Below are 27050 nucleotides of genomic sequence, written 5' to 3'. Positions count from 1 at the left end.
GCCCCAGGAGTAGGTAGGAATGTGCCCCTGGTGACAGTTCATTTTGGTCGCTAGCCCAAATCAGTTGAGTGTAGCCCTCACCTTGAAGTGGCCTTGTGATGTAAGGAGATCTCTTATGAACAATTTCTTTTAATTTAAATTATATATCTTAATGGTTTTCTTATGACTTTACTTCCAGGCTAGAGGGATGTGCAACCAAGATGAGGAAGACATAGCTAAGATGCAAGAACCTCTTCAAGACATCAAGAAGCAGACTCAAGATGAGTTAGACAAGGTATAAGGCGTCATAAAACAATCATTGCTTTTATTTGTACTTTGGTTACAACTGCAATCCCCTCAATGATTCCTAGATTCCCTGAGTGGATCCCTGGAGCAGATCGCCTCGGCTTTACCTCCAGAAATTAGGTCAAGGCACAATTTCATAGAGCTGCTTAGCATAAAAATTTGCTTAGCGTGAAATTTCTTCCTTGATAAAAACAGGATTACCAACCAAATTTCCAGTTGTTGCATATTGCTTGTTACAGGTATTCAGTTGTTGTTTGCTTATTCTGAAAATGACATGGAAATTTGGTTGGTAATCCTGTTTTTATGAAGGCAAAAATTTCATACAAGCAAATTGTTGTGCTTAGCAGCTCTATGAAATTGGGCCCAGGAGATATAGTTTTATCATTCACACTCAAAATAGTCAATATTTGTATATTAAAGCACACCTCTTGCTTGTTCTGTATTCTGGTTGGCTGAAACACGGTCACGTGGGATGAACTAATATAGTCTAGTGATCGCATGCGCGTGTTTTGCGGAAATAGTGCTCGGTCGGGCACTAGTCTTTTTTAAAATAGTGACTGGTTACAGTGCCCTCTCTTGACGTGAATCGTGAACAGCAAATACAAAACTTCCTTTCTTTTCTTATTTCACATTTAAGACTGAGGTGTGTTATAAAACGGCCTCGGGAAATAGGTCCCTATTCTGGTCACTCAAAGTCCCTTGGAGGAATAGACGTACACTAGTTACCTCATTGCCAGTCTATATGTGTATACTATTGCTGTATGAAACAGTAAGCACAATTGTCTCTTCTTAAGTGACCTAGGCTATCCCATACCTTCCCTTCGCAAAGAAATCCAGGGGCCCAATTTCATTGAACTGCTTAAGGACAAAAAGTAGCTAAGCACAATCAAATGTTGCTTACTAGAATACGATTACCAGCCAATTTACCATGTCACATGTACAATTTGTGACTGGTATCCTGCTCATTTCTGCTAAGCAGAAAATTATTCAGCAATATTTTCTGTAACTGTTTGAGACTGTTCTTTAATTGATGCAGGTGAACCCAGTCTATGAGGCAGCATGGCACGCCTTGAAGAGCCTGAATTCTTCCGACTTGGATGAGATTCGAACCTACCAAAAACCACCCGAAGCCGTTATTAAAGTAGTCAATGCTCTCTGTTTGATGTTCAGAGAACCGTATGAGTAAGTCAAAAATTACTACTGAACTATTCCAGCCTGCAATATGTTATCATGTGGTGAATGCATCTACACAGTACACAGTCAACCCTCCTACTATGTGAACATTTAATATCACCCATTGTCAATTTGAATCAGAGATAGTTATACCAGCTTAATAATAATAATGGCTTCTTGTTCGAGACAAATTTATTTACATAGCACCATACCACAATGATTTACAATGTGCTGTGGCACAATATGCAGCCAATCAAACCAGGAACACCGGGGCGAACCCCTTCTCTTTTCGCTAAGTGCAGTGGGTTCTTTACGTGCGTTACACAACACACGGGACCACTGGCTTATAATAATAATAATAATTTGGGAGGCTAATCATCCTACTCGCAGCTAAGAGCTGAGTAGCAAAGGATGCGACTACAACGTGTTCGAGAAGCAGGCATGCAAGGGCGCCTTTGGCAGCCAGTCACATCTTAAGAATATGACTATGAAGCACAGCCAAAGAGTGAAAGTGTTTGGTCTGGAAAACCCTTGTTACACAGCAGAGAACCAACGCACAACTCAACTCACATATGGCCCCGACCAGGAATCGAAACCGGGGTCACCTTGGTGAGAGGCAACCATGCCACCCACTTCAAGTCCCATCCAAAAGATGCAGCAATAATGGTAAAGGGTCTTGCTTCAGGACACAATTGTCACGACTCTGCTGAGCAGAAGTCTGGTGCTAATAATTTAATTTTGTTTTTCTTAAAGCTGGATGAGTGGTAAATCCCTGATCAATCGCAACAACTTCTTCCAAGACCTTGAGTTCTACAACAAGACTGCGATCGCAGACGACATCTATCACAAACTCAACATCCTCTTCATTCAAGATCCATCCTTTAAGCCAGAGATAGTAAAGAAGGCGAGCCAAGCCGCCTCATCTTTGTGTTTATGGGTTCATGCCGTCTATGCTTACGCTACGATCCATCGGAATATGAGACCCAAGTTGCAACAGGTGGAGGAGGCTGAGGGAAAACTTCATGAGGTGAGACTGACAGGATCAGATATGATATTTATAATAAAGATCTAAGGCTTGGGGGAGTAGCCGACTCGAGGAGTTTCTGGCACAACGGAAAATGTGATTTTTCTTTGGCATGCCTTGATCAGATGAAATAATAATGTGCACAGTAAAGTAGATGTACATGTATGCAAAATGGTGTTACCACAAACCTGCTTATTAATATGCTTTGTTTTTACTCTACATAGGCACAAGGTCATCTTGGTAATAAGAGGGTCAAAGCTCAAGATGTCAAAGGTCAACTTGAGGAGAGGGTCAAACAATACAAGGAAGCAATGCGTATGGTGCGCAGTCTGGATAAAGGCATTCGGGTAAGTAACTATACAAATTGTGATTCTTAAAGACAGTGGACACTGTTGGTAATTGTCAAAGACCAGTCTTCTCACTTGCTGTATCTCAACATATGCGTATAATAACAAACCTGTAAAAATTTGAGCTCAATCGGTAATTGAAGTTGCGAGATGAAAGAAAAAACACCCTTGTCACAGGAAGTTGTGTGCTTTCACATGCTTGATTTCGAGAACTCAAATTTCTAAATCTGAGGGTCTCGAAATCAAATTTGTGGAAAATTACTTCTTTCCTGAAAACTTTGTTACTTCAGAGCAAGCCGTTTCACACAATATTGTATACTATCAACCTCTCCCCATTACTCGTTACCAAGTAAGGTTTTATGCTAATAATTATTTTGAGTAACTACCAATAGTGTCCACTGCCTTTAAACAGATTGCTCTAAAACAAAGTAGTATACCTTTGGTTTTTGGAACTGTTTGATTGTGTTGATCCTATATAAATGCAGATGTATACAATAAAACCTAATTTTACTTTTTTTAACAAAAGGGCATTTGTGAATGGGAATAAAAGAGTAGTGACTCGTTCTTAAACGTCCGTTTAAAACCTTGCAGGGTCGTTGCCGTGCGCTAAAGGCACGAGCGGAACACACAGCGATTCGATTGCCGGCTTTAAACGGCCGTGTAAGAACTCGTTGCTACCCTTTTATTCCCTTATTAAAGTTTACATAATTAAATAGAATTGTCCATTGAATTCCTAAACACTAACCACAACTGAATAATTCAATAACTTCTTGCATTTTGTTCAGGGACACAAGTGTCAAGACACGGATTTAAACCCATACTTCGATAACTTAGCCACCAGTAAAAAAAGTTGATTTACTAGAATTACAATTTACATGGAATTGCCCAATAAATTCTAACACTAACTGATGAATAATTCATTACCTTCATGCATATTCAGACCATCGAGGGTAAAATAAGTCGAGCCAACACCTTAATGACCAGCATGGCCACTCAGCACTCAACCTGGAAGGGTCAACTAGACACCGCTAACAGCAACATTAAGACGGCACCTGGTGATGCTCTGCTAGCCGCGGCTAGTGCCTGTTATCATGGCCCTCTGGGTCAGAGTGGTAGGCAGAAGCTACTTGTAGACTGGTTGGCAAGATGTGAAAGTGGAAAGTTTGTAGAGGTGGAAGGATGGAGGGGAATGTCGTCATCAACGGATCATGGAATGGAAGAGGTGAGGCTTGAAGGGTTTTAAACTTAAGCAGTAAGAGGCTGACCGGAAATCTTTGTTTCCGTCGTATGCTGTGCGTAGTGGCGATAATAATAATAATAATAATAACAATAATAATAATAATACGGCAGTCCTTATAGCACTTTAAAGGAAAATTGTAATTTGTATTGGAACTTTGCAAAGGGCGCCACAGCAAAAGCAAAGGGCACCGCGGCAATCGCTGTGGGTGCCGCTGGCTATTTCAAGCCCTTCAGAGAGAATTATTTTCCCATTGTTTTTCCCAAGTAATCTTTTTATTTGTTTGTTTTTCTCCTTTTCCAAAGTCGCCATTACCCAGATCATCCAAGCCTGGTCAGAGTCCAGGGGGAAACGACAATAAGTTCACGAACATTGACATGGTAGGTCAAATACTGACAATTGAACCAAAACATTACACATGGTTTACTATTTACAGTTAATTCTTATCATATTTTACACCACATGCAAAGCTTCAAACTCCACTTTGAGATGTACATGCAAAGTTACTAAATTGTATTTCCATTTTACAAAGTTATACCAATCCTACATTGTCTCATAATTGTTTTGGTTTTAAGAATTAACTTTCAAATAAATAGTAAACTTACTGGGACAACTACATAATAAATTTCATTTGTGCGAGTGTTGGCTCTGAAAAAAGCTGGTGTGGTCTCATTTCAACCGTATACTGTGCTACTCTGTTATGGTTTTGTAACTTCTGACTATTAATTTTGGTTTTTACTCATACACCAATGTGTGTTTATACTCGGTACTTTCCCGAGTCCTGTGAAAAAATATCACAGGCATATTTACTCTGGTGGGATTTGAACCCACCACCCTTGCAATTCTAGAGCAGTGTCTTACCAACTAGACTACCGAGGTTGCCCGGTAGCTAGAGGCAGTTCAAATCCTATGTTAGGGCAGGGGGTACCGCAACGATATAATAGATGTATTGGTAATTACTCAAAATAACTATTAAAACCTTTCTTGATTACGAGTAATGGGGAGCAGTCGCTGGTATAAAACATTGTGAGAAACAGCTCCCTCTAAAGTGTGTAGTTTTCAAGAAAGAAGTAATTTTCCACGAATTTGATTTCAATACCTCAGATTTAGAATTTGAGGTCTCGAAATCAAGCATCTGAGAGCACACAACTTCGTGTGACCGTGGTGCGACTAGGGAGTTTTTTTCTTTCATTAATATCTCGCAACTTCGACAACCGATTGAGCACAAGTTTTCACAGGTTTGTTATTTTATGCATATGTTGGGATACACCAACTGTGAAGACTTGTACCAATAATGTCCAGTGTCTTTAAATTTGCATCATGGATAACTTGTGACTCTTATTCTTGCTTCTTACAGACTTCTGGACTAGATACAAGTTTTGATGCTAGCAGTGGATCCTTATCCAGCGATGTTCTCTTCGCTCCGGCTAATAGTCGTTTAAGTCGAGCGACCCAAGATACAGACCAACCATCTCCTATCTACCCCATCGCTATCAGAGATAACTTCACTGCTGAAGGTACTCATTTGTTCTTCATGACTTCATCTGATGCAATCGCAGGGTGTCATGGTCGAGTCGTTTAGAATTTAAGTTCTGTGATTATAAAGTCATCATAGTGTGGGTTCGAATCTCGAGCAAGATACTTTACTATGATTGCTTCTCTTCACCTAGGGGTATAAATGGGTACCTGTGAGGGTAGAGGTTCATATTGTGTATGAAAAAGCCTTCTTAGCGCCACAGCAGCTCGAGGTTGTATACTCCTCAGGGAGCTGCAAAAGATTACAGGATTATTATTAGTCGAATGACCTGAAGTGAGTGGATTTCACAAAGAGTTAAGACTAGTCTTATGTTACTTGCCTAACTTAAGAGTAGCCTTAAATTTGTAATAACTCCTAAAGAGTCTTAGGACTAGTCCTAAGTTAGGAGAACTACATGCATCTTTGTGAATATTTACCCCGGGGCACTAGTGTTTAGCCATAGAGTTATATATAAGATCTAGAGGGCGCACTGGCCTATATACGCGCTCCGGCATGCGCGCAGGCGACCATTTTCTAAGTTGACAAAACTGGCATCCCACAGCGTGTGTTTGTGTGGCCATTTTGTTAGTTGAACAAAACAGCATCGCGTAGCGTTCATTAAACACAAACTCCAACGTGTGTTTCATATTCAACGCGCGTACAGAACGGCACAGTTTCTTTGCGGTCCCATGGCGTTTGTGCACGAAGCATCACTCGTGCGCCCTCTAGTTCTTATATATAACTCTTTGTGTAAAGCGCATTGATTTGTTATTGTAAAATGCGCTGGTTAAGAACTAGTTATTATTATTATTTTACAGTGACTTAGTGTCTATAAAACCATGAGGGAAGTTTTACCTCAGTGTAACTTTGTTTCCCTTATCCAGCAATCCTGAGTTCACCAGAAGAGCACGCATCCTGGAAGTCCAATAACACCATCCCACACGACGGACTAGCCTTCCATAACGCTCTCTTCATGCGTACATGCTGCATCGGCAGACAGAGACAGTGGCCATTACTGATTGACCCTGATGATCAGGTCATGACCTGGGTCAAACTATTACATGATAGGGGTGTGATTAGCTTCCACGATGGGCTAGCTTTTGACGAAGGAATCGGTAAGAAAATCATGGCTAAACCAAAATTTATATTCTTTTTCCCGATGCAAATTTCCGCTTATTAAAGAAAATCTTTACAAACATTGAAGTAAATAAAATATGAGTTTGGGTTTAAACAACAAAAATGACTGGAGCAGGACTTGAACCAACGACCTCCGGCTTAAAGTCCCGGCGCTCTACCAACTGAGCTATCTAGCCCTATGTGGGCGGTCTCCCTATGAGTCAATATATTTGATCAGGGTGCTAGTCAGAAGCCATATAACCGTTAACTGCCGTGTAGCCAAGGATCACACCCAAGTTTACAATACAACCTGGGAAGCAGCAGCCAGGGGATCACCTTAAGGGATATGTCTTTTTCATGTTAAATATCAATAAACACAAGAGAAACTGACTGGGTAAGTTTTAAAAAGTTAGGGTTTCAACAAAGAAAAATTGACTTGAGCCGGATGTGATGAACCAATGACCTCCATATAAGTAATCTACATAAACAATTTGTTGATACTTGGTTTGTCTGATTTGATGGCATGATTTATCTGACTTGATTCATATGATTTTATATGTCATATCTATATTTAACTATTGTAATGACTCTTTAGTTTGACCTGTTTGTCACAAAGTTTGTGAAGTTTAGTATAGTAAAATTTAAAATATTATGATCTGTGTGACTAGATACCCCAGCAGCTTTATCCATCGCCAACATAAACGAACTGAACGAATTTGAAGACAGTCTGAGTAGAGAAACACCAACAACCAAACCGACAAGTCGAGGTACCTCTACAGATGATTGGGATAATGCAACAGATTATCCAGGAACCCCTCGGACAGTCACAAGGTTGGTTATAATCCCGCCTCTGCCACCATTTCCCTAACCATCTTTCCCCAACCGTCACCCCTTCGATCTTGATTTCAAACCTGTTATTGTATGTTGTATAATCCATTCTGCCACTGTGTTATGGCCTAGCGCTGAAGAGCAAGGGATTCAAGCTCTGGTGTTTCTGATCAGCACAGTGTGGGTTCGAATCCCAGTGGTGACATCTGTGTCCTTAAGCAAGGCATTTAACCTTGATGCTTCGTCCCTCGGATTGGACGTAAAGTTGTTGGTCCTAGGTATTGTGTATTGCATGTAAAAGAAAACATTGCACTTATCGAAAAGAGAAGGGGTTCACTCTGGTGTTCCTGGTCTGATCTGCAGCATATTGCTCCACTGCACCCAGATCTCATACTTAAAACGTAGTCCTCATACCTTGCAGGAAAAACTACATTTTGAAGTGTCTTGAGCGCCACTGAGTGATGGACATGACGCTATGTAAGAAGCCAGTCATTCTGAAGTGTATTAAAAGAAATTAGTCTTTCTTCAGTTTAATCCACTGCTGCTTTTCGTCAGCGAGATGTTCACTCATCGGTGCCAAGTGTTATTACCCATTGCTTATCCTCTCATTTTCTTTCTTACCCCAGCTTCGGCGGAGACACGCAATACACTCTCAAGAATTCCTTCAACTTCCGTGACTTGGACGTAGAAGATGATCTCAGCATCTCCAACACATTCCAAGATGACTCCTTCCTCCTTGAGACGCTCCCTGATGATTCCGACATCCTCAAACCAGCGGAGAACCTCTGGATCATCCCGGCGGATAATCCCTCCTTGGAGATTAGATTAATCCAGGGGATGTTGCTAGGGGCGACCATCGTCATAACACACATAGAGAGGAAAGCTCTTGATCAGAGGTTTTCTGAGCTGCTGAAACGGAATGTGATGATTGGTCCGGAAGGAGAAAGGAGGGTTATGATTGGTGGACGAGAGTTTGGGTACCAGCCAAGCTTCTGTCTGTATCTGTGCACATCGGTACCACTGGAGCTAACTGGTAAGCTGTATGCATTTTTGTCTTCAAAATGCATGCTATATGCATCAAGGCCCAATTTCATGGCTCTGCTTACCGTAAACAAAGAATCAGGGCTTTCGGAAGCAGGTAATTCTGTGCTGACTTCAAGCTTATTCCATGGGTTAGCAGAGAATTTTTGCTTCTGCGTGTGTGTACTCCACGTCACTTACATGTAGCATTCTTCGCTTACACAGCTGGCACAGAAATACGGTGCTTGCATAGTAAGCAGAGAATGATGATCATTAGGGCAGAATTTGGCGATAGGCAGAGAAATCTTTGATTAAAGCAATCTGTTCATTCTGGAAATGCATTTTGTAACAATAAACTGGTTTGAACTAAATCATTTTGTCCCCAGATTCTGGTTTTGTACCAGTCTTGATCGAGACGACATCAGTCATTGACCTTTCCATCAGCCCAGACGGACTTAAATCCCAACTCCTTCAACACATCATGGCCGTAGAACGACGCGAGTACGAAGGACAATGGCGGTCAATAGAGGGCGATATTCACAACCAAGAAGCCATGCTGCAACAAGCAGACGTGAGTCAGGGAGATTAAATTGAATCTTGAATCTAATTCTTTACCTTTTGTTATGCGGTTTTGATGAAATCACAGAGACCTTAGTTTGTTCTATGAACATAAGCATTAAACAATGGAATAAAAAAGTAGTTATGGCAAGATTTTCAACCCATGCCGAGTCTTTCTGGAAGGCTAAAAGAGAAAGACTCAGCTAGGGTCGAACAAAAGGGCTCAATTTCATAGAGCTGCTAAGCACAACAATTTGCTTAGCATGAAATAATTTCTTCCTTGATAACAACAGGATTACCAACCAAATTTCCATGTGATTTTCAGGATAAGTAAACAATAGCTGAATACTAGTAGCAAGCAATATGCAATGAATGGTTGGTAATTCTGTTTTTATCAAGGAAGAAATTTCATGCTAAGCAAATTGTTGTGCTTAGCAGCTCTATGAAATTGCGCCCTGGCCATTAAATAGTTTTTAAGTTTATGAGTTAGGTTGTTTTAGTTTGTAAGCAGTTTGCGACAGCTAATTCTGTTCGAACAATAAATTGATTGTTTAAACTGGTATATAAAACTAAGTCTTCTAGTTTGAAAAAATAATTATTCAAAGGTACTTTAATTCAGTGTTGATCTTCTAAATTTAATCAATAATCCAAGACCATTATTATCGTAATTAATTGTTTCTTATTTTTTGAAACTATTTTAATCACAGGAAGAAATCCTACACAAGACTCTAAACCTCCCCCACAGTCTTTTGGAAGAGTCCACAATGGCCGACGCTCTCACTCACCACCAACAAGTTACCTTGACAACAGAAGCTAGCCTCCACGAAACACACACACTAGCTGAACAGCTACTACAACGTCAAGCTCCGTACGACACCGTCGCTCAGCACGGTACTCTGCTTTACCTGGTAATCAAGAGCATGCCGATCCTACATCCTTTGTACTACATCCCGATGCGTACCTTCATAGAGTGGTTTAAGGCAACGATCATAGCCCACAAGAAAAACCGTGCCGATATCGGATCACCGGAAGCACGTGCTGTTGAGTTGACAAACGCTATCATGTTAGACACGCACTCCAAAGTATCGCTTGGGATGTTCCACGTTCATTCACAGCTGTTCTCGTTCCTGGTTGCTATGGAGAAGATGAAAGCGGCCAATGAGCTCACAGAGGAGGAGTGGTTATGCTTTGTAGGCGGAGCTAGTGGAGCTGCGGGAACCAATCAGATGATGTCTGAAAGCGTCAGTGTTCCTGATTGGATCACTCCACTGGTAAGATCAAAATTGATTTGAAATCTTAATCTTGATTGATACATTTAATATATGTGAAAGTCGCAAGAAGAGTTAGTTAGTAAAAGCTGGAAAACAAACTCTTAAAGGCACTGGACTTGTTTGGTAATTACTCAAAATAATTGTTAGCATAAAAACTTACTTGGCAACAAGCAATGGAGAGCTGTTGATAGTATAAAAAACATTGTGAGAAACGGCACCCTCTGAAGTAATGAGTTTTTGAGAAATGTAATTTCTCACTAAAATATTTGAATCTGAGAAAGACTTCAGGCATATGAAAACACAGAATTCTATGCAACAAAGGTGTTTTTTCTTTTTTTCTTTTCTTTAATAATTTTTTTAGCAACTTCAATGACCAATTGAGCCCAAATTTTCACAGGTTTATATTTTACGCATGTTGAGATACACCAAGTGAGAAGACTGGTCTTTGACAATTACCAAACGTGTCCAGTGCCTTTCACCACTGTATACTTGCCCAATTTCTGTGAATAAAAAGGCAAACTACTCGGGTGGGAATCGAACCCACGACCTTTTCATTGCTAAAGCAGATGTCTTATCACTAGACCAGTGAGCTAGTCTGGTGGCCATAGGCAATTCAAATTTTCTATAATATTAATTTCCTCTTTCTTGACTTTGTAGATGTGGATTGGATGCAGCCATCTCGAGAAGGAGTTTGAAATCTTCCGAGGACTGAAGGAATCTTTAGTCAAATTCAGCAACCAATGGAGAGAGTATTTTCAGGTTAGACATCAAGTCTTGAATCATAAAGTTCCGATCAGAATCTTGCATTATCGACTCAATACTTTGGAGCTCTGGTCAACACATCTGTTGACCCCTTGCAAGCACGTCACACGCAGCGACTGATGCCACGCTCACCATGTTGGTAGTCAATAGGTTAACATGTAAACACCGCATCGCCTAAAATGCGCACTTTTTTGTATAACGCACAGTGGCATTGACCACCAAAATGGCGCATCTAAGATTATTCTGATGATGACGTCAGGTGAATTGGGTCAATAGACTGTACAATTCTAATGCATATTCAAACATTTGTAATTCAGAAAATCTACTTCGCAGTAGTAGAATATAAAGCAAGACAAGTTCTCAAAGGAACATAATCTACCTAACAAGTAGATAAATACATGTTGTTTAGGCAAACCAAATATTTATTTCTTGAGGTTTTCACTGATAATTAATCTTAATATGTTTCTCAACAGCATGACCCTGTTCTTTTAGCACCAGTCCCAGGAGCTAGCCTGGCTCATCTCACATTCATGCAGAAGGCATTACTATGGAGGATCATGAGACCAGACAAGGTTGGTATTCAATCATTATTCAATCAGCTTTCCCCAGGCGTTGCCTATGGTCCCTTTTCTTTAATCTTTGCTGTGTTTAAGACATTGTGGGGTACACTGACAGTGTCAAAACATCTCACAAGTACAGATCCTACCTAAAACCTTGTAATAATAGTAATAATAATAATCATAATAATAATAATAGACAGTTATATATAATAATAATATATATAGCTCTTTATACACCCGAAGGGCAACTCAATAGTAATTTAGTTTACTTTTTAAAAATCCATCAGGGGTGCTACTTTTTTTTCTTCTCTCTCCTAATTGTATGTACATGTTTTTGTTTTCTTTACTGTTCATATTGTCTCTACTTGAATTCTTCCTGTGAAATTAATAAATGAAATTAAATGAAATCTCAGAGCGCTTCCACATTGAATACCCCTGGTCACTGGGCTTTAAATCATTCCTTAAAACCATCTCAACTCCCTGGGGAGTATACAGGCTGTGCCGCCAAATATGTAGCGCACTGAGCTAAACCAACCACAAGAACCATCTCTGCCCTCACAGGTACCCATTTACCCCTGGGTGGAGAGAAGCTTATGGTTAAGTGTCTTGCACAAGTGTCACAACCGGAATTCAAACCCACACTCTGCTGAACAGAAACCCCAGAGCTTGAGTTCGGTGCTCTTTTGAACCGCTCAGCCACGACAGCACTTTTGTTCTTACTCATACTCCTGAATTCAAACCTCAATTGAGTAAATTAGGAAATTATTGATTAACTTTGATGAGTTTTTGTTTGGATCCTCAGCTGTCGAGTATCTGCCATGATCTGACAATCTACCAGCTAGGGTCTCAAGTGAGTCATCCTACACCTTATAGTATGGAGACTGTCTTAGCTCGTTGTGATAATCACACCCCTGTTGTATTCATCCTTCCGGCTGCGTACACTCAAGATGGTTCCATTCTCGGAGGTTGTGAAGGTAAAATAAGAGCATCTGTTGGAAACAATTTCTCCTCTTTTTAAATCTTTTTGTGTGCCAAACTGTTGTTTCTTCATATTTCTTGATTTGCTTTCCTGTATAGTATTTTGTGTTTGCTCTTTGTTGATATTCTGTTTTGCATCAAAATTTATAGATTTTGCAATTTGGCCCTTGGCCTGGATGGAATGTGTCCTGATAAGTAAATTCAAATCAAATCAAAAATAGTTGGCCATCTTGGTTTGATTATCTGTGGAATGATATGAGGCTTGTGTCTAAGGACAGTCCTCAAAGTAACCATTGGCACCCACAGCAATTGCCAGCCCCAAGTGACCCCTTCCACAAGCAGGGCACTGGGGGCTGGCGATGGTGAGCCCCTGGAATGACGTCAAAGCTGTTTGAACGTACAGGGGACAGATCGGGGTCGACCCGGGGAAGCTTATAAAACCCACCCAATAAATTTACAAATTGGATTATGGAAATAAGTGTTGAGTTGAAATTGAAATTGATTTAAGTCCATTAAATTTTATTCTAATACAAGTCCTAGTTACTGTTTCATCTTTCACCCCATCTAGGCCATGCCTTCCAGCACCCAACCACCAGCGTGACCCAATACCTCCAGCATCAAGGCAAAGAAGCGTCCCTACACATCGTATCGATGGGGACGGATGATCAGCTAGCTAGGGTACTTCATGCTATGGAAGAATGCTCAAGGAATGGCCACTGGCTTATCATTGATAATGTACATCTACTGGAAGATCTTAAGGCAAAAGATATGCTACAGTTTATCCAGGTATTTAACAATAATATATTTTTATATTGCGCTTTATCATAGCCTGAAGGGGGTTTCAAAGTTCTTCTGACATTATTACCCCTTTTGCCGATTTCACGAAACGCTCGCATCAATCCTATCTCGAGTTAGGATGAGTAACCCGTCCTAACTTAGGATAGGTTCAATGCGTCCTACGTATTTGGATACTGAACTGAACCCGTCCTAAGTCCTAAGATTAATCATACCTTAGGAAGAGTTTGGTGAAATCGACGGTTGGTCACTGGGCCATATTATTTCATTCTTTAAAAACCATCTCAGTTCCTGGGGAGTATACAGCCGGTGCTGCGAGTTACTGCGCTCCAATCTAATCATTCACAGAATCTCTGCCCTCGCAGGTACCCATTTATACCCTTGGGTGAAGAGAAGCAATTGTAGCCAAGTGTCTGGCTCAAGGATACAAGTGTATTTCTCTCCCTGTAGCCCGCCAAGAATGGCTTTAAGCTGTGTTTGGAGCAAACACACACTAAAACATAATTGAAGATAATAAACATTTGTCAAAGCTCTAATTTTCTCACTTCACTTTTTTTTTACAGAAAATGGTTTTGGCTAATAAGGAGGTAAGGCCATCAGAGTCAAGACCCCAGACCAAACTGTCTAGTAAGACCAGCAGGCAATCATCCAGAGAAGAAAGTGAATCTCAGGCTGCTCCCGATCCAGTGGGTGAAATACATGAAGACTTCAGGCTGTTCCTAATCACGAGGGCGGACAGTCCAAACAGAATACCAGGTCAGTTTAAGCTTCTCCGAAACAGTAGAGGTACAAAACAATAGCTCCTGGGCAATCTCGGTGGTCTAGTTGGTAAGACACTGCTCTAGAATTGCAAGGGGGTTGTGGGTTCAAATCCCACCTGAGTAATATGCCTTTGATATTTTCACAAGACTTGGGAAAGTACCGAGTATACAGTGCTATTTATGGGCAAAACCAAAGTTAGTAATCTTTATCCTGATGCAAATTTAACATCTATTATATCGTTGCGGTACCCGCTGCCAAACATACGATTCGAACTGCCTCTAGCTACCAGGCTATCTCAGTGGTCTAGTTGGTAAGACACTGCTCTATAGAGTTGCAATGGTTGTGGGTTCGAATCCCACCTGAGTAAACAGTCTGTGGTTTTTGGACAGGACTCGGGACAACTACTGAGTCTACAGTAATAACACACATCGATGTACATGTATAGGGGTAAAAAGAAAAGTAATGTTCTTTATCCCGATGCAAACTTAACATCTATTGAATAAAAGTATTGTTTCCTCGGCTCGGGCCTTAATCGCACGGCCACGACTGTGCCAGTTTAAAACGGCAGTTTAAGAACAAGTCACTACTCTTTTATTCTCTTTTTAATGCCTAACCATGCAATTCCTCAAATCCCATATAGACTAATCTTGTAATGTTTTGGTGTATCTAGGTTTACTCTTACAACATAGCATCAAGGTATCATGCGAAGCAACAGTAAACTTCAAAGAGTCCCTCCGCCATTCCTTCAATGATGGAATGAAAGCCATGGAGTCAAGCAAGCATCTTGTCTCATCTGCCACCGCAAAGGTATACTCAACAGACTTGTAAAAGTTTACTGTTTTTTCATGAGATAAACAATACAATAGACGGTGTGACCTATGTTTACACTCAAACCGCCCTCTGTTGACAAAACACTATATACGTCATGTTTCGCCGGGCAAAGAGTTGCGTAGTCATAGTAAGATTGCGTACACTTTTTAGCTGGCTGCCAAAACACAAAGGTTTTGCGCGGCGGTATGCGCGCGAATCATGTTATGGTTTTCGTGTGACGTCAGAGGTCACATCGTCTATACTTTCCTTTTCCTTGATAACTCTTCCTATATTGGAGTTCTGAGAAAATATAATTAGTTGTTGCAAACTGCTTACCAACAAAAAAAAGGACCTATGGTATAAAGGGAGAAAAAACAAGTCTTTGGCCTGACGTGATCAACCTTAGCAGAGTTTTTCTCGAAGGCTAAATGGAGTTCTCATAACGTTTTAGTTACCAAATCTATTTATCCAATGAAGTAAAAACATTTACCATCTGCCCTGGTAATAGTTAAAAGCAAGATAGTTCTTTTTAGAACTGAGAAGTCTACCGAACCCCCGATTATCTACTCCACGGCAGTAACATAAAGCAAGTCAGTTCTCTAAGAACAAACTCTACCTGGCAAGTAAATACACACATGGTGTTACCGCAAACCAAATATACATTGATACCTCACCATGCAATGCCTCAAATCCTATAATTTACTTTTCTTTAAAAAAAATCCTTTTGAAATCTATGTGATTGAATTTTCTCTGTTACTTGTTGATTCAAATCAACCTTGATGTATTTTGTATTCTGCATCTCATTCTTAATGTGAATTAATATTCATTTATTTCTGTTGTTGATTTTGATTGGTTGATAGATGACCAATGAGATGGTGTTCTGCATCTCGCTGCTACACACCGTGTTGTCTCAAAGACGAAGATTCACACGTATTGGATTCAGTCAAGATTATTTTTGGTAAGTAAATAGTTAACCTCATAAAAAACAACAAACAAACATCACATTTGTAAGCAGAGAACCAGCCACTTACAGCAAACATCACACATGTTTTTGACCGGTAACCGCCTTCTTCTATAAAGCATCAACTTTATGTCATGGCTGAGGGGGAAAAAAGCTAATCCACCAATTAGAAGCTCTCACTGGAGGATGGTATAAAAACCTATAACCTACTCCCAGTTTTGTTTTTATTGCACTGCGTATTGTGAGTGTCAATGCGTCACGGTCCGCATATGGTCAGTGCAAAAATCACATTCTAAATGTTGCGCGAGCATGCTGTTCGTTGCGAAATAACGTTCTGAAATCTAAAACTTTGTGCGTTGCATGTGAGACTGGAAGATAAATTCTTTATAACACATCTGCGTCCCATATCCAACTCGCAGATGGGCTATATATTTTTCCGTATTCCACTCGCGCATGTGTGATAACTTATAATGTTCAAATCAACTTTACATAAGTGACCCTATTTGGTCTTCCATTTCTGTTTAGGTCACACAACGAGCTGATGACATCTTTAGACATGTTGAGGGCGCTTCAACCTCTAGATATCTACAGTGGTTTGAATAATCTTCAAGACGTCTTAGGTAGCGTGGTATACGGAGGATGTGTTTTGGACATGGAGGATCTAAAGGTCGTCCAAGCAATCGTTGATAGTCTAATCGTCAACTGGCAAGATGTTCAGGTATTAACCTTGATCTAGATTTTGTAATTTTTTAATGTAAAGCCCTTTTGTAAAGCATGGGGTGTCGTGGCCGAGTGGATAAGAGCACCAAACTCAAGCTCTTGTGTTTCTGTTCAGCAGAGTGTGGGTTCGAATCCCGGTCATGAGACTTGTGTCCCTGAGCAAGACACTTCACTATAATTGCTTCTCTCCACCCAGGGGTAAATGGGTACCTGTGAGGCCAGGGCTGAGATGGTTCTTGTGATTGAATTAACTGAGTAGCGCATTTGTTGCACAGGCTGTATTCTCCCCAGGGAGCTGAGATGTTTAGGAATGAATTAAATGGCCCAGTGACCTAATAATGTTGGAACCGCTTTGTGATACCCTTCGGGTGTGAAAAGAGCGATAAAAAAAACAATTTCACACTATATTTTTTGTGGTTGCCACCAGGGAATAACGGCTAGCCTATTCATGCTATGATCGCTTTACCCTAAGTCTGGCCTCTGCCTGCCCCGGCAAATGTACTTACCCCCGGGGAATAGCCAACCCCTGCTCTGGAGTAGAGGTATGCAGTAAAAGCATGTGGGGACCTGTGAGGGCAGAGATGGTTCTTGGGATTGATCTAGCCGGGTAGCGCGTATTAATGTTGCACAGGCTGCATACTCCCCACCAGGGAGTTGAGATGGTTTCAGGGGTGATTTAAGGCCCAGTGACCAGGGGTAATAATGCGAAGCGCTTTGGGCCGCCCTCCGGGAGTGAAAAGCGCTATATAAAAACGGGTTATTATTATAATTATGGGGTATTCTTCAAACGTGCAACCGGAGCATCGTGAAATAGGGACACATTGTAAAAGTGCGCCGAGGAAACGGGGAGTAAAAAAAGGCACTGGGCCTCCCCACGGCTGCATTCCACGGGAATATGTGATACAATGTTAAGAGGGCTGAAGTCAAGCGCAAAGGGACATTATTCATGCATGGAAGTTGTTTTACCCAGTGTCTCTAAAGGCCGGTTAATAGTCGGTCTTGCGCGCAATCCTAAGACTGAGGCCTAAACACCGTGTCTTTTTGTGATCGCGCGTCAAGATTTCCGACGCCCGACCATCGCGCGACCGACTATAACTCGGCCTTTACTTTGTTTTACAGTTCCATGAAATCGTTTTAACTACAATTCTAACAGAATAAATTTTTTTCGTCATGTAGCAAATGCCCTCCTCCATGGGTGTGTCTTCGCTGCTAGCCTCTCTACAACCAGTTAGTCAGAGCCAGGGGAGACGCAGTAGAGTTAGTAGCGGGTACACTAGGAGACTACAACGTGTGTTTGATACAATGAAAGATGAAGTACAACCTACCCAGCTGGGATTGATGAGTGGGACCCCTAGACTAATGGAGACAAGAGAGGGAAGGTTGGTTTGCGTTTTGGGTATTTTTTTTGGGGGGGAGGGTTGGGGTGGGGGTTCGATGAGGGGCTATGAAACAACAATCGGAGCATACTGAATCAGGCTTTGAACTTCGCTCTTGAAAGGGCACAGCAACTTTACCTTAATGAGGAACATTTCTTTTGGTACTGGAACTTTGCAAAGGGCACCACAGCAAAAGCTCATCGAAAACTACCTCACTTCAGGGGAGCCGTTCTCACAATATTTTTGAATATCAACCTCTCCCCATTACTTATTACCAAGTCAGGTATTATGCTAATAATTATTTTGAGTAATTACCAATAATGTCCACTTTCATTAAATGGCCTTGCCCTCTCAAAGATGGAATTTCAGGCCTGCTTTACTTTTTTTGTCATTATTACAAAGTTTAATGTCTGTCATGTTTTACTCAGACTTCCCTACTTTTTGGTTTTACAATTCATAGTTCCAATTCCTGCTGTATTCATTTTCCTTTAACCTCCTTCTTTCAAAACTCTCTGCAGATATTTATCGACTGCCCTTCAGAAGCTAGAGAAGGGCTACACAGTAAACGCTGTATCTCCGATGCAATGGACGGTCTCTCTTCTGTACTCCGTCCAGCACAGGCTTGAAGCCATCCAACCTTTTGAGCAACCCTCATCCGAAAGCCTCAGCTACTTAGAAACATTCCTTAGCTCTGAGATATCCATTTTAAATCAGACAATCCAATCTGTCCAATCAGATGTTGGCTTACTCCTGCAGTCGGCCCAAGGCAGCATCTCCCTACCACCTCTAGTAGAAGACGCCTTATTGGCTATTAGTCAAGATATCTTACCCCAGTCATGGTTGCCTTCTGGACACCCAGAATGCACCGGGGTGTTGGCGTGGATCGAGAGATTGAAAGCAAGAGGTGATTTGTTGGAGAGGTACGTCAGAGAAGGGGACAGGGTCGTTGGGTTCGATCTAGCGGTGTTCTCAAATCCTAAGATGTTTTTGAGGAGTGTGTTACAGGAGCACGCACGGAAGGAATATATTGAAGTACATCGACTACAAATGGAGACACATGTAAGTTAGCAATTACTCCTTTCAAAATATTTGCTTCTCTAGATGTATGTTTAAAATAATTGTAACATTTTAGGTTGATTTTAAGAAGGGCTTAATGCTGAAAGATTCTCTGCACACTAATTGTGCGAAACGTGTAGTATTAGTTTTGATGCTTTGATTGTGGTCTTTTACTGTTGACTTTTGTACTTCTATTGTATACTTTGCTGTGTACTTTTATTATTTCCTTACTTTTTACTTGTATTAGGTTATGGATCTGCCAGGCCCACCTACAGCGCCCCCAGATATTGGTGTTTACATTAACGGTCTACTTCTTCATAACGCAGCGTGGGATTCTACACGTCAGCTCCTATCCCTTCCTCATATACCTGACCCCTCCAAAATGATCACTGATGACCCGTCACCTCTGCCCTTAACCTGGTTCAAACCAGTCGTGGACTTGATCCGTAGTCAAGATAAACCACAGGGTTGTTATAGATGTCCCATGTATATGCAAGGGTCAAAGGTGACGACGTTGAGAGGTATTGACCTATTGACCTTTGTAGATTTGCCTTCGAAACTAGAGTCCAGTGTCTGGGCTCAGAAGAGGGTGTTTGTTACACCCCCATGAAACTGTAAATATTTTCTGCAATAACATTCCAAAGTGACTTTCTTGTGTAGTGAATTTCTGTATAAATGAATTTTTTTATAACATTGCTTTTGGTAAGATGAAATGAATTGTTTAAACTTCCGTCCATTTTTGGGTACTTTTATTCCATCCACCGATATTATGCCTAAACTGCAATTTTCTTTGAAGTGATTTGGTTCATTGAAAATTTGCAAATTTGTTTTCTTTTAAGTTCACTGTTTATTGAAAGATTTAAGGAACCTTTCGCAAAAGAACATGGGAAAGATATTTGGGTGTGCGTTTTCTACTTGTTTAATATATTCACCAGCGTTTAAATGTATGTATATTTTATGTAAAATGTGACATTTCCAAGGGTTTGTAAATAATACAAGATTTTATAACACTTTTTGTCATGGTTTTGTTTGAAAATATTGAGTTAGATTGAAGTTTGTGAAATTATTGTGAATTGACTTGTTGGTGTAAATGGTTGATATTTTTTTCATTTTGTGTGATTTAATAATTGATCTTTTTTAGCTGAGATATTTACCGATCTGTATAAATGACATGTTATAACTTTGCGTGTGATAAAGGTAAAATTAATTGCTTAAAATCCGTCCATTTTGATGTAGTAATATTCCATCCACTAATTCTATGCCATAAAAGCTTATGTTCCAGTTACCTTTACATATTATTCAATTTGAAATGTAAAATTTTTTATCTACAAATTTCAAGAAGTAAGGTAAGACACTGTTCAGATGACTTATTGTATGCTTTACTCTCAAACCTAAACTCCTCAATTCATTGTTTTTGTTTCTTGAAAGGCAGTGGACACTATTGGTAATTACTCAAAAATATTATTAGCACAAAATCTCACTTAGTAACAAGTAATGGGGAGAGGTTGATAGTATAACTTAACATTGTGAGAAACAGCTCCCTCTGATTAGACGTAGTTTTCGAGAAAAGTAATTTTTCCAAGAATTTCGAGACCTCGGAATTAGATTTTGAGGTCTCGAAATCAAGCATCTGAAAGCACACAACTTCCTGTGACACAGGTGTTTTTTTCTTTCATAGTTATCTCGCAACTTCAACGACCAACTAAGCTCAAATTTTCACAAGTTTGTTATTTTATGCTGTTGTTATATAATGTTGAGATACATTGAGAAGACTGGTCTTTGACAATTACCAATAATGTCTTTAATGTAGTGTCTTTAAAGGAACACGTTGCCTTGGATCGGTCGAGTTGGTCTTTGAAAAGCGTTTGTAACCGTTTTTTATAAAATGCATATGGGTAGAAAGATGTTGTAAAAGTAGAATACAATGATCCACACAAACATGCCTCGAAATTGCGTGGTTTTCCTTTTACCTCGTCGACTAACACGTCGGCCATTTATGGGGGTCAAAATTTTGACTCCCATAAATGGCCGACCATGTTAGTTCGCACAGTAGAAGGAAAACCACGCAATTTCGAGGCAAACTTGTGTGGATCATTGTATTCTACTTTTAAAACATCTTTCCAACCATATGCATTTTATAAAAAACGGTTACAAACGCTTTTGTTTTGACCAACTCGTCCGATCCAAGGCAACGTGTTCCTTTAAGCCTCTGCTACAAAACAGCAGTTTTGGAAGTCTCTTCCTTTATCAAGATTTTGGCATCTAGCCAACAAGACATTGCTTTAGGGGATTGTTTTCTTTTATGAAATATTTGCTCACACTCTGCTCATTGTCATCAGTTTTCAAGGACTTTGCAAGATGTGTTTTTGTTACTAACAATGATATTTCACCCCAAAAAAGCATTTTGTAATCTGCTGAGAACTATTAGGTCATTACTGTAATATGTATGGGATTCATAAAATTGCTATTGCATAATTTGGAGCTCCTGGTAAAGGAGTGTACTGATCGAGAATGGTCTTTAAAGCATTTGTTGGTCAAAAGGAAACATTCATTTTCTAAAGTATTCATTTGATAATTTTGTTACTCAAAAGTTAAATGCATAACGAATATGAAATTGATATTTATGATATTTTAGTTCTGAGCAGACGTTATGTTGTTTAAACAATGCACTCATTCATTCGGGAAACCCCTTTTTGGTTTGAACTGATTAAATCTTTGATCGTATAAACACATTGTCTTGTTCTTGCTTTCCCCAATATAGACGCCCTCTCGACTCTGTAATTGGGCCTTGAAGATTCATGAAGTGATAAACATACGTCATCAATATCGGTCACCGACACGATCATTAGCCACGCCCCTATCACGTGAAATGGTTTGCTGTACTTTTTTTTCGTATGGCCTTTTTCGAAACCACGGTTTTGACTCCAGAATCGGCTGAGACTAGCTTGGCCCAGCGGTTGTTTTGACTATGTGATTGCATTATACGCGCTCAGGGCTTCAGACGAGAGGACAGAGCCTGAAGCCGTGGTTTCGAAAGGGCCTCTGTGGCGTGTATGTGTATGCTTTCTCTGACGCCGGGGGCGTATTTTTTCTTTTTCCTAGGACGAACGTGGGCGATTTACATAAATGGGCGTAGTTAACTATACATTTTCCCATGCACATGCGTACTTCGTTAGTTGTGGAAATTCACTCACGCATATTAAACATGTACACATACACGCATACATGTACACATGTTATATGTACATTGTACATGTATATATTAAGTACCATGTACCATGTAAAACTGCGTATTTTGTATAACTCTACCTTTTGTCCATAAAAATGCGTCGCGCTTACTTTCATTGGCAAGTCTTGATTGCCCGATAAAATACGTTTGGATATGGTTGGGAAGGGGAGGGAGAGGTTGAGGTTGTGGTCCCTAATGTTTTTTGATGAAATATAGTACACTGCATTACAAACAGCACTTATGCATCTGGAGCACACAAAATTATGCAACAAAAATAATGGGTTTTTTTCACAGGTTTGTGATCTTCTGCATGTTGGGATACATCAAGTGAAAATACTGGTCTTCGACAATAATTACCAAATCAAGTGGAAATACTGGTCTTCGACAATAATTACCAAATGTGCCCAGTTTAAAAATAAACCATGATCTCCATGGTTAGACCATGGAGAAAGAAATAGGAGGTACACTGGTTCATCACAACCTACAACTATTTTCATTCCACATAATATACCACCACCAGTGGCCCATCACAAGGTCCATTGCGGTCATCACTAAAGTTCGTGCATGCGCGAGAGTGTTTTTCTGGCAAAAACACGCCCATTTTATGTTAATTGCCCACGTTCGTCCTAGGAAAAAAAATACGCGGACTGCGAGCCACGAGACACTGGTTCAACTCTATTGGGTGTATGTTTCTTTTCTATTTTGCTTGAGTGGACGCAGTGAATTATTTTAAGTAGTATAAAAATACCCCCCCCCCAGACACACCAACACCTAGGGGCACTGGATAGTTCCAATGCGTGTTCTACCGAGAGCTTGTACACCCGGTTCGAATCCTGTACCCGTACATTATATAGACTTGATTTTACTGCTTGTCGCGGGAATGAATTTGGGGTAGGTCATACCCAAACTAGGTTGGATTATTTGGCCAGGTGGTAGAGTAAAAGACAGTCTCCAAGTTACAGGTTGCTTGAACAATAGGATGGGTCTCAAATATTCATTTTAACCTTGATTTTAAACCGTCGTACTATCCGAAATGAGGCATTATCTCAAAAAGTAGCCATCGTAGACGACTAAAACCAAGATTTTCCTGCTCCTCGCCCTCTAATACACCTAGGTATGAAATTTCAGGCAATTTGGAAGACAAAAGTTTCGGCCGATTTTTGAAAAAAACGACAAGGGGGTTTTTCAGCCTCGGAAACATTTTCTCTCCGAATTGCCTCAAAATTTAACCAAAGGAAGTTCGTCATGTGTAAAAGACAGTCTCCAAGTTACAGGTTGCTTGAACAATAGGATGGGTCTCAAATATTCATTTTAATCTGGATTTTAAACCGTCGTACTATCCGAAATGAGGCATTATCTCAAAAAGTAGCCATCGTAGACGACTAAAACCAAGATTTTCCTGCTCCTCGCCCTCTAATACACCTAGGTATGAAATTTCAGGCGATTTGGAAGACAAAAGTTTCGGCCGATTTTTGAAAAAACGACAAGGGGGTGAAACATTTTCTCTCCGAATTGCCTCAAAATTTAACCAGAGGAAGTTCGTCATGTGTAAAAGACAGTCTCCAAGTTACAGGTTGCTTGAACAATAGGATGGGTCTCAAATACTCATTTTAATCTGGATTTTAAACCGTCGTACTATCCGAAATGAGGCATTATCTCAAAAAGTAGCCATCGTAGACGACTAAAACCAAGATTTTCCTGCTCCTCGCCCTCTAATACACCTAGGTATGAAATTTCAGGCAATTTGGAAGACAAAAGTTTCGGCCGATTTTTGAAAAAACGACAAGGGGGTAAGCTTGACGTTTTTTCAGCCTCGGAAACATTTTCTCTCCGAATTGCCTCAAAATTTAACCAAAGGAAGTTCGTCATGTGTAAAAGACAGTCTCCAAGTTACAGGTTGCTTGAACAATAGAATGGGTCTCAAATATTCATTTTAATCTGGATTTTAAACCGTCGTACTATCCAAAATGAGGCATTATCTCAAAAAGTAGCCATCGTAGACGACTAAAACCAAGATTTTCCTGCTCCTCGCCCTCTAATACACCTAGGTATGAAATTTCAGGCGATTTAGAAGACATAAATTTCGGCCGATTTTTGAAAAAACGACAAGGGGGGGTAGTAAGCTTGACGTTTTTTCAGCCTCGGAAACATTTTCTCTCCGAATTGCATCAAAATTTAACCAAAGGAAGTTCGTCATGTGTAAAAGACAGTCTCCAAGTTACAGGTTGCTTGAACAATAGAATGGGTCTCAAATATTCATTTTAATCTGGATTTTAAACCGTCGTACTATCTGAAATGAGGCATTATCTCAAAAAGTAGCCATCGTAGCCGACTAAAACCACGATTTTCCTGCTCCTCGCCCTCTAATACACCTCTAGGTATGAAATTTCAGGCAATTTGGAAGACAAAAATTTCGGCCGATTTTTGAAAAAACGACAAGGGGGTAAGCTTGACGTTTTTTCAGCCTCGGAAACATTTTCTCTCCGAATTGCCTCAAAATTTAACCAAAGGAAGTTCGTCATGTGTAAAAGACAGTCTCCAAGTTACAGGTTGCTGGAACAATGGGATGGGTCTCAAATTCATTTTAACCTCTCTTTTTGGAGGCACTGCTATATCAAGAAGTAAGCGACATTGCGACAAGAACACGAATAGTCGGGTACCCTATAGTTGGTCTTATAACCCATGCTTCGTACCCAGTAATTTACCGCGTACACACATGTATTCAAAATGATCTCCAACCATGCAGTTGACTCTGGCTGTCTCCGTGGACGATATTTAGAGCATTTTTGATGTAGTTTTAATCTTCAGGGATCTGTTCAGGCAAGACTAATGTGTACTCGTTTATTCTGATTCAATATAAATTCGTTCAAACCCATGGTAAAAGCAATGTTTGTGATTTGTTTGTTTCTATTAGCTATAGGTCTACACTACGTTAGCTGGTATGCTTGTGTATGTACATGTACGCGTAGGTCTACTGTGCACAACACAGTGGGTATGGTGTGTTATTGCTCAATATAATTCTCGGTTATAGTTAGTAGGCCTGTAGGTTGCTGTTTTCCCGTTGATTATTCGGAGATTAAAACAAAACGGCCAGAAATTGGTGGTGAGGTCGTAAAATTGTTCCAATCTAATTATTCACTGCATGCAATTGTACAGCCTATCTACATATGGCAATGCTTTGATGTTGTACCCTCGCTTTAAAACTACGATATGGACAGGTTTGCGGTAACACCATGCAATGACTATCATCTCTAAATATGGGGTGGTTCTGAAAGTAACCGTTGGTTTCAATTGACGTTTCGGTCAGTATTCTCTGATCGCCTTTGGAGAAAAACAAAATTCTTTTACGATGCACGAACACTTGACGTTTAAATTTTAATTTTAATGATTTTAATTATTTAAATAAATAAAATAAAATAAAAAATTGCTGCTTAAAATAAATTTGAATGTGTATGTCAATTATTGTCTGAATTCTATTATATTGATTTAAAGAGCAGTCATAATGTGAAATGTAGAAACTCAAACATTAAACAAATATTGAATTAAAACATAAAGAATACTCCGTCCCGTGTCTTATTTAGAGTTCAATTTCCTTAGATTATCAAATATTTATTACATATAATAATAAATGGCTTTGTTGGTCACATTGTTACGCCCCCTGTTTGAATATGCCCCCCCCCCCCATTCGCCCGATTTGCCCGGCTTCTAGAGACTTTTTCAATCGCTGATATTTTCTCAGTTAGATAGACCCGTTTTAGTCCCGTGCATTTTATTTATCTCAAACACCGTCGAATTTGTGCATGCATCAACTCTGTTGTACCCAGTCCCAATCTTTACATTACCTGGGGTACTATGGCATCGGGAAATCCTTGTAAAACACGCGAGTGGAAGGCACTAGCTATATACGTTTTGATTTAAAGTTGTCCACTCTAAGGTTTATAATTAAACTCGAACCCATTGTTCATAAGAAGAGCGGTGGCCCAGTGGTAGAGCTCCGGATTCTGAGCGCAAAGGTACTGAGTTCGAGCCACGGCGTGTGTCTTTTTCTACGCGTAAGAACATTGGTTTAATCGGAACCCTATGGCATAGGGAAATCCTTGCTTTATACCTAATAAATAACATGCGAGTGGAAGGCACCCGCTATTACGTTTTGATTTAAAGTTGAATTCATTCTAAGGTTTATATTTAAACTCGAACCGTTTGTTATGAAGAAGGACAGTGGCACAGTGGTAGGGCTCTGGACTCTGAAGCCAAAGGTGCTGGGTTCGAACCCTGGTGTGTGTTCTTTTTCTGGGTTGAAGAACATTAGTTTACGCGGTACCCTACGGCATAGGGAAATCCTTGCTTAACCCCTAATCAATAATTAATGCGAGTGGAAGGCATAAGTTACAATATGTTTTGATATAAAGTTGTTCACTCTAGGGTATAAAATTAAACTCGAACGCAAATGAAGTAAGAGTAGTAGTGGCCCAATGGAAGGGCTCCGGGCTCTACACCCAATGGTACAGAGTTCGAACCCCGGTCTGTGTTCTTTTTCTACGCTTGAGAACATTGGTTTGCGCGGTTCCCTATGGTATAGGGAAATCCTTGCTTTACACTTGTAAATAATTTGCGAGTGAAAGGCATAAGCTATAATACGTTTTGATTTAAAGTTGTTCATTCTAAG

General features: G+C 40.2%; 1 protein-coding gene across 3 annotated transcripts in view; it reads left to right on the top strand.

Annotated features, from left to right (window-relative positions):
- LOC139949066 (dynein heavy chain domain-containing protein 1-like) overlaps positions 1–21045 on the top strand; it is a 100629-nt gene extending 79584 nt beyond the window's left edge. For all 3 annotated transcript variants that reach the window (XM_071947469.1, XM_071947470.1, XM_071947468.1), the window contains 23 exons: positions 179–274; positions 1322–1467; positions 2212–2485; positions 2707–2829; positions 3770–4051; positions 4372–4446; positions 5424–5583; positions 6467–6697; positions 7367–7529; positions 8153–8559; positions 8933–9117; positions 9812–10375; positions 11033–11134; positions 11611–11709; positions 12500–12671; positions 13244–13461; positions 14034–14226; positions 14903–15039; positions 15903–16000; positions 16529–16721; positions 17900–18102; positions 18618–19158; positions 19403–21045. In XM_071947469.1, the coding sequence (XP_071803570.1) occupies positions 179–274; positions 1322–1467; positions 2212–2485; positions 2707–2829; positions 3770–4051; positions 4372–4446; positions 5424–5583; positions 6467–6697; positions 7367–7529; positions 8153–8559; positions 8933–9117; positions 9812–10375; positions 11033–11134; positions 11611–11709; positions 12500–12671; positions 13244–13461; positions 14034–14226; positions 14903–15039; positions 15903–16000; positions 16529–16721; positions 17900–18102; positions 18618–19158; positions 19403–19765 (5025 nt within the window). In that variant the 3' untranslated portion in view covers positions 19766–21045. The remainder of the gene's footprint in view (positions 1–178; positions 275–1321; positions 1468–2211; positions 2486–2706; positions 2830–3769; positions 4052–4371; positions 4447–5423; positions 5584–6466; positions 6698–7366; positions 7530–8152; positions 8560–8932; positions 9118–9811; positions 10376–11032; positions 11135–11610; positions 11710–12499; positions 12672–13243; positions 13462–14033; positions 14227–14902; positions 15040–15902; positions 16001–16528; positions 16722–17899; positions 18103–18617; positions 19159–19402) is intronic.
- The last annotated feature ends 6005 nt before the right edge of the window (positions 21046–27050 follow it).

Source organism: Asterias amurensis, chromosome 16, assembly GCF_032118995.1.
Source record: "Asterias amurensis chromosome 16, ASM3211899v1".
NCBI lineage: Eukaryota > Metazoa > Echinodermata > Asteroidea > Forcipulatida > Asteriidae > Asterias > Asterias amurensis.
Note: the sequence above shows the minus strand (reverse complement) of the source record. Positions and strands in the feature narration are given on the sequence as shown.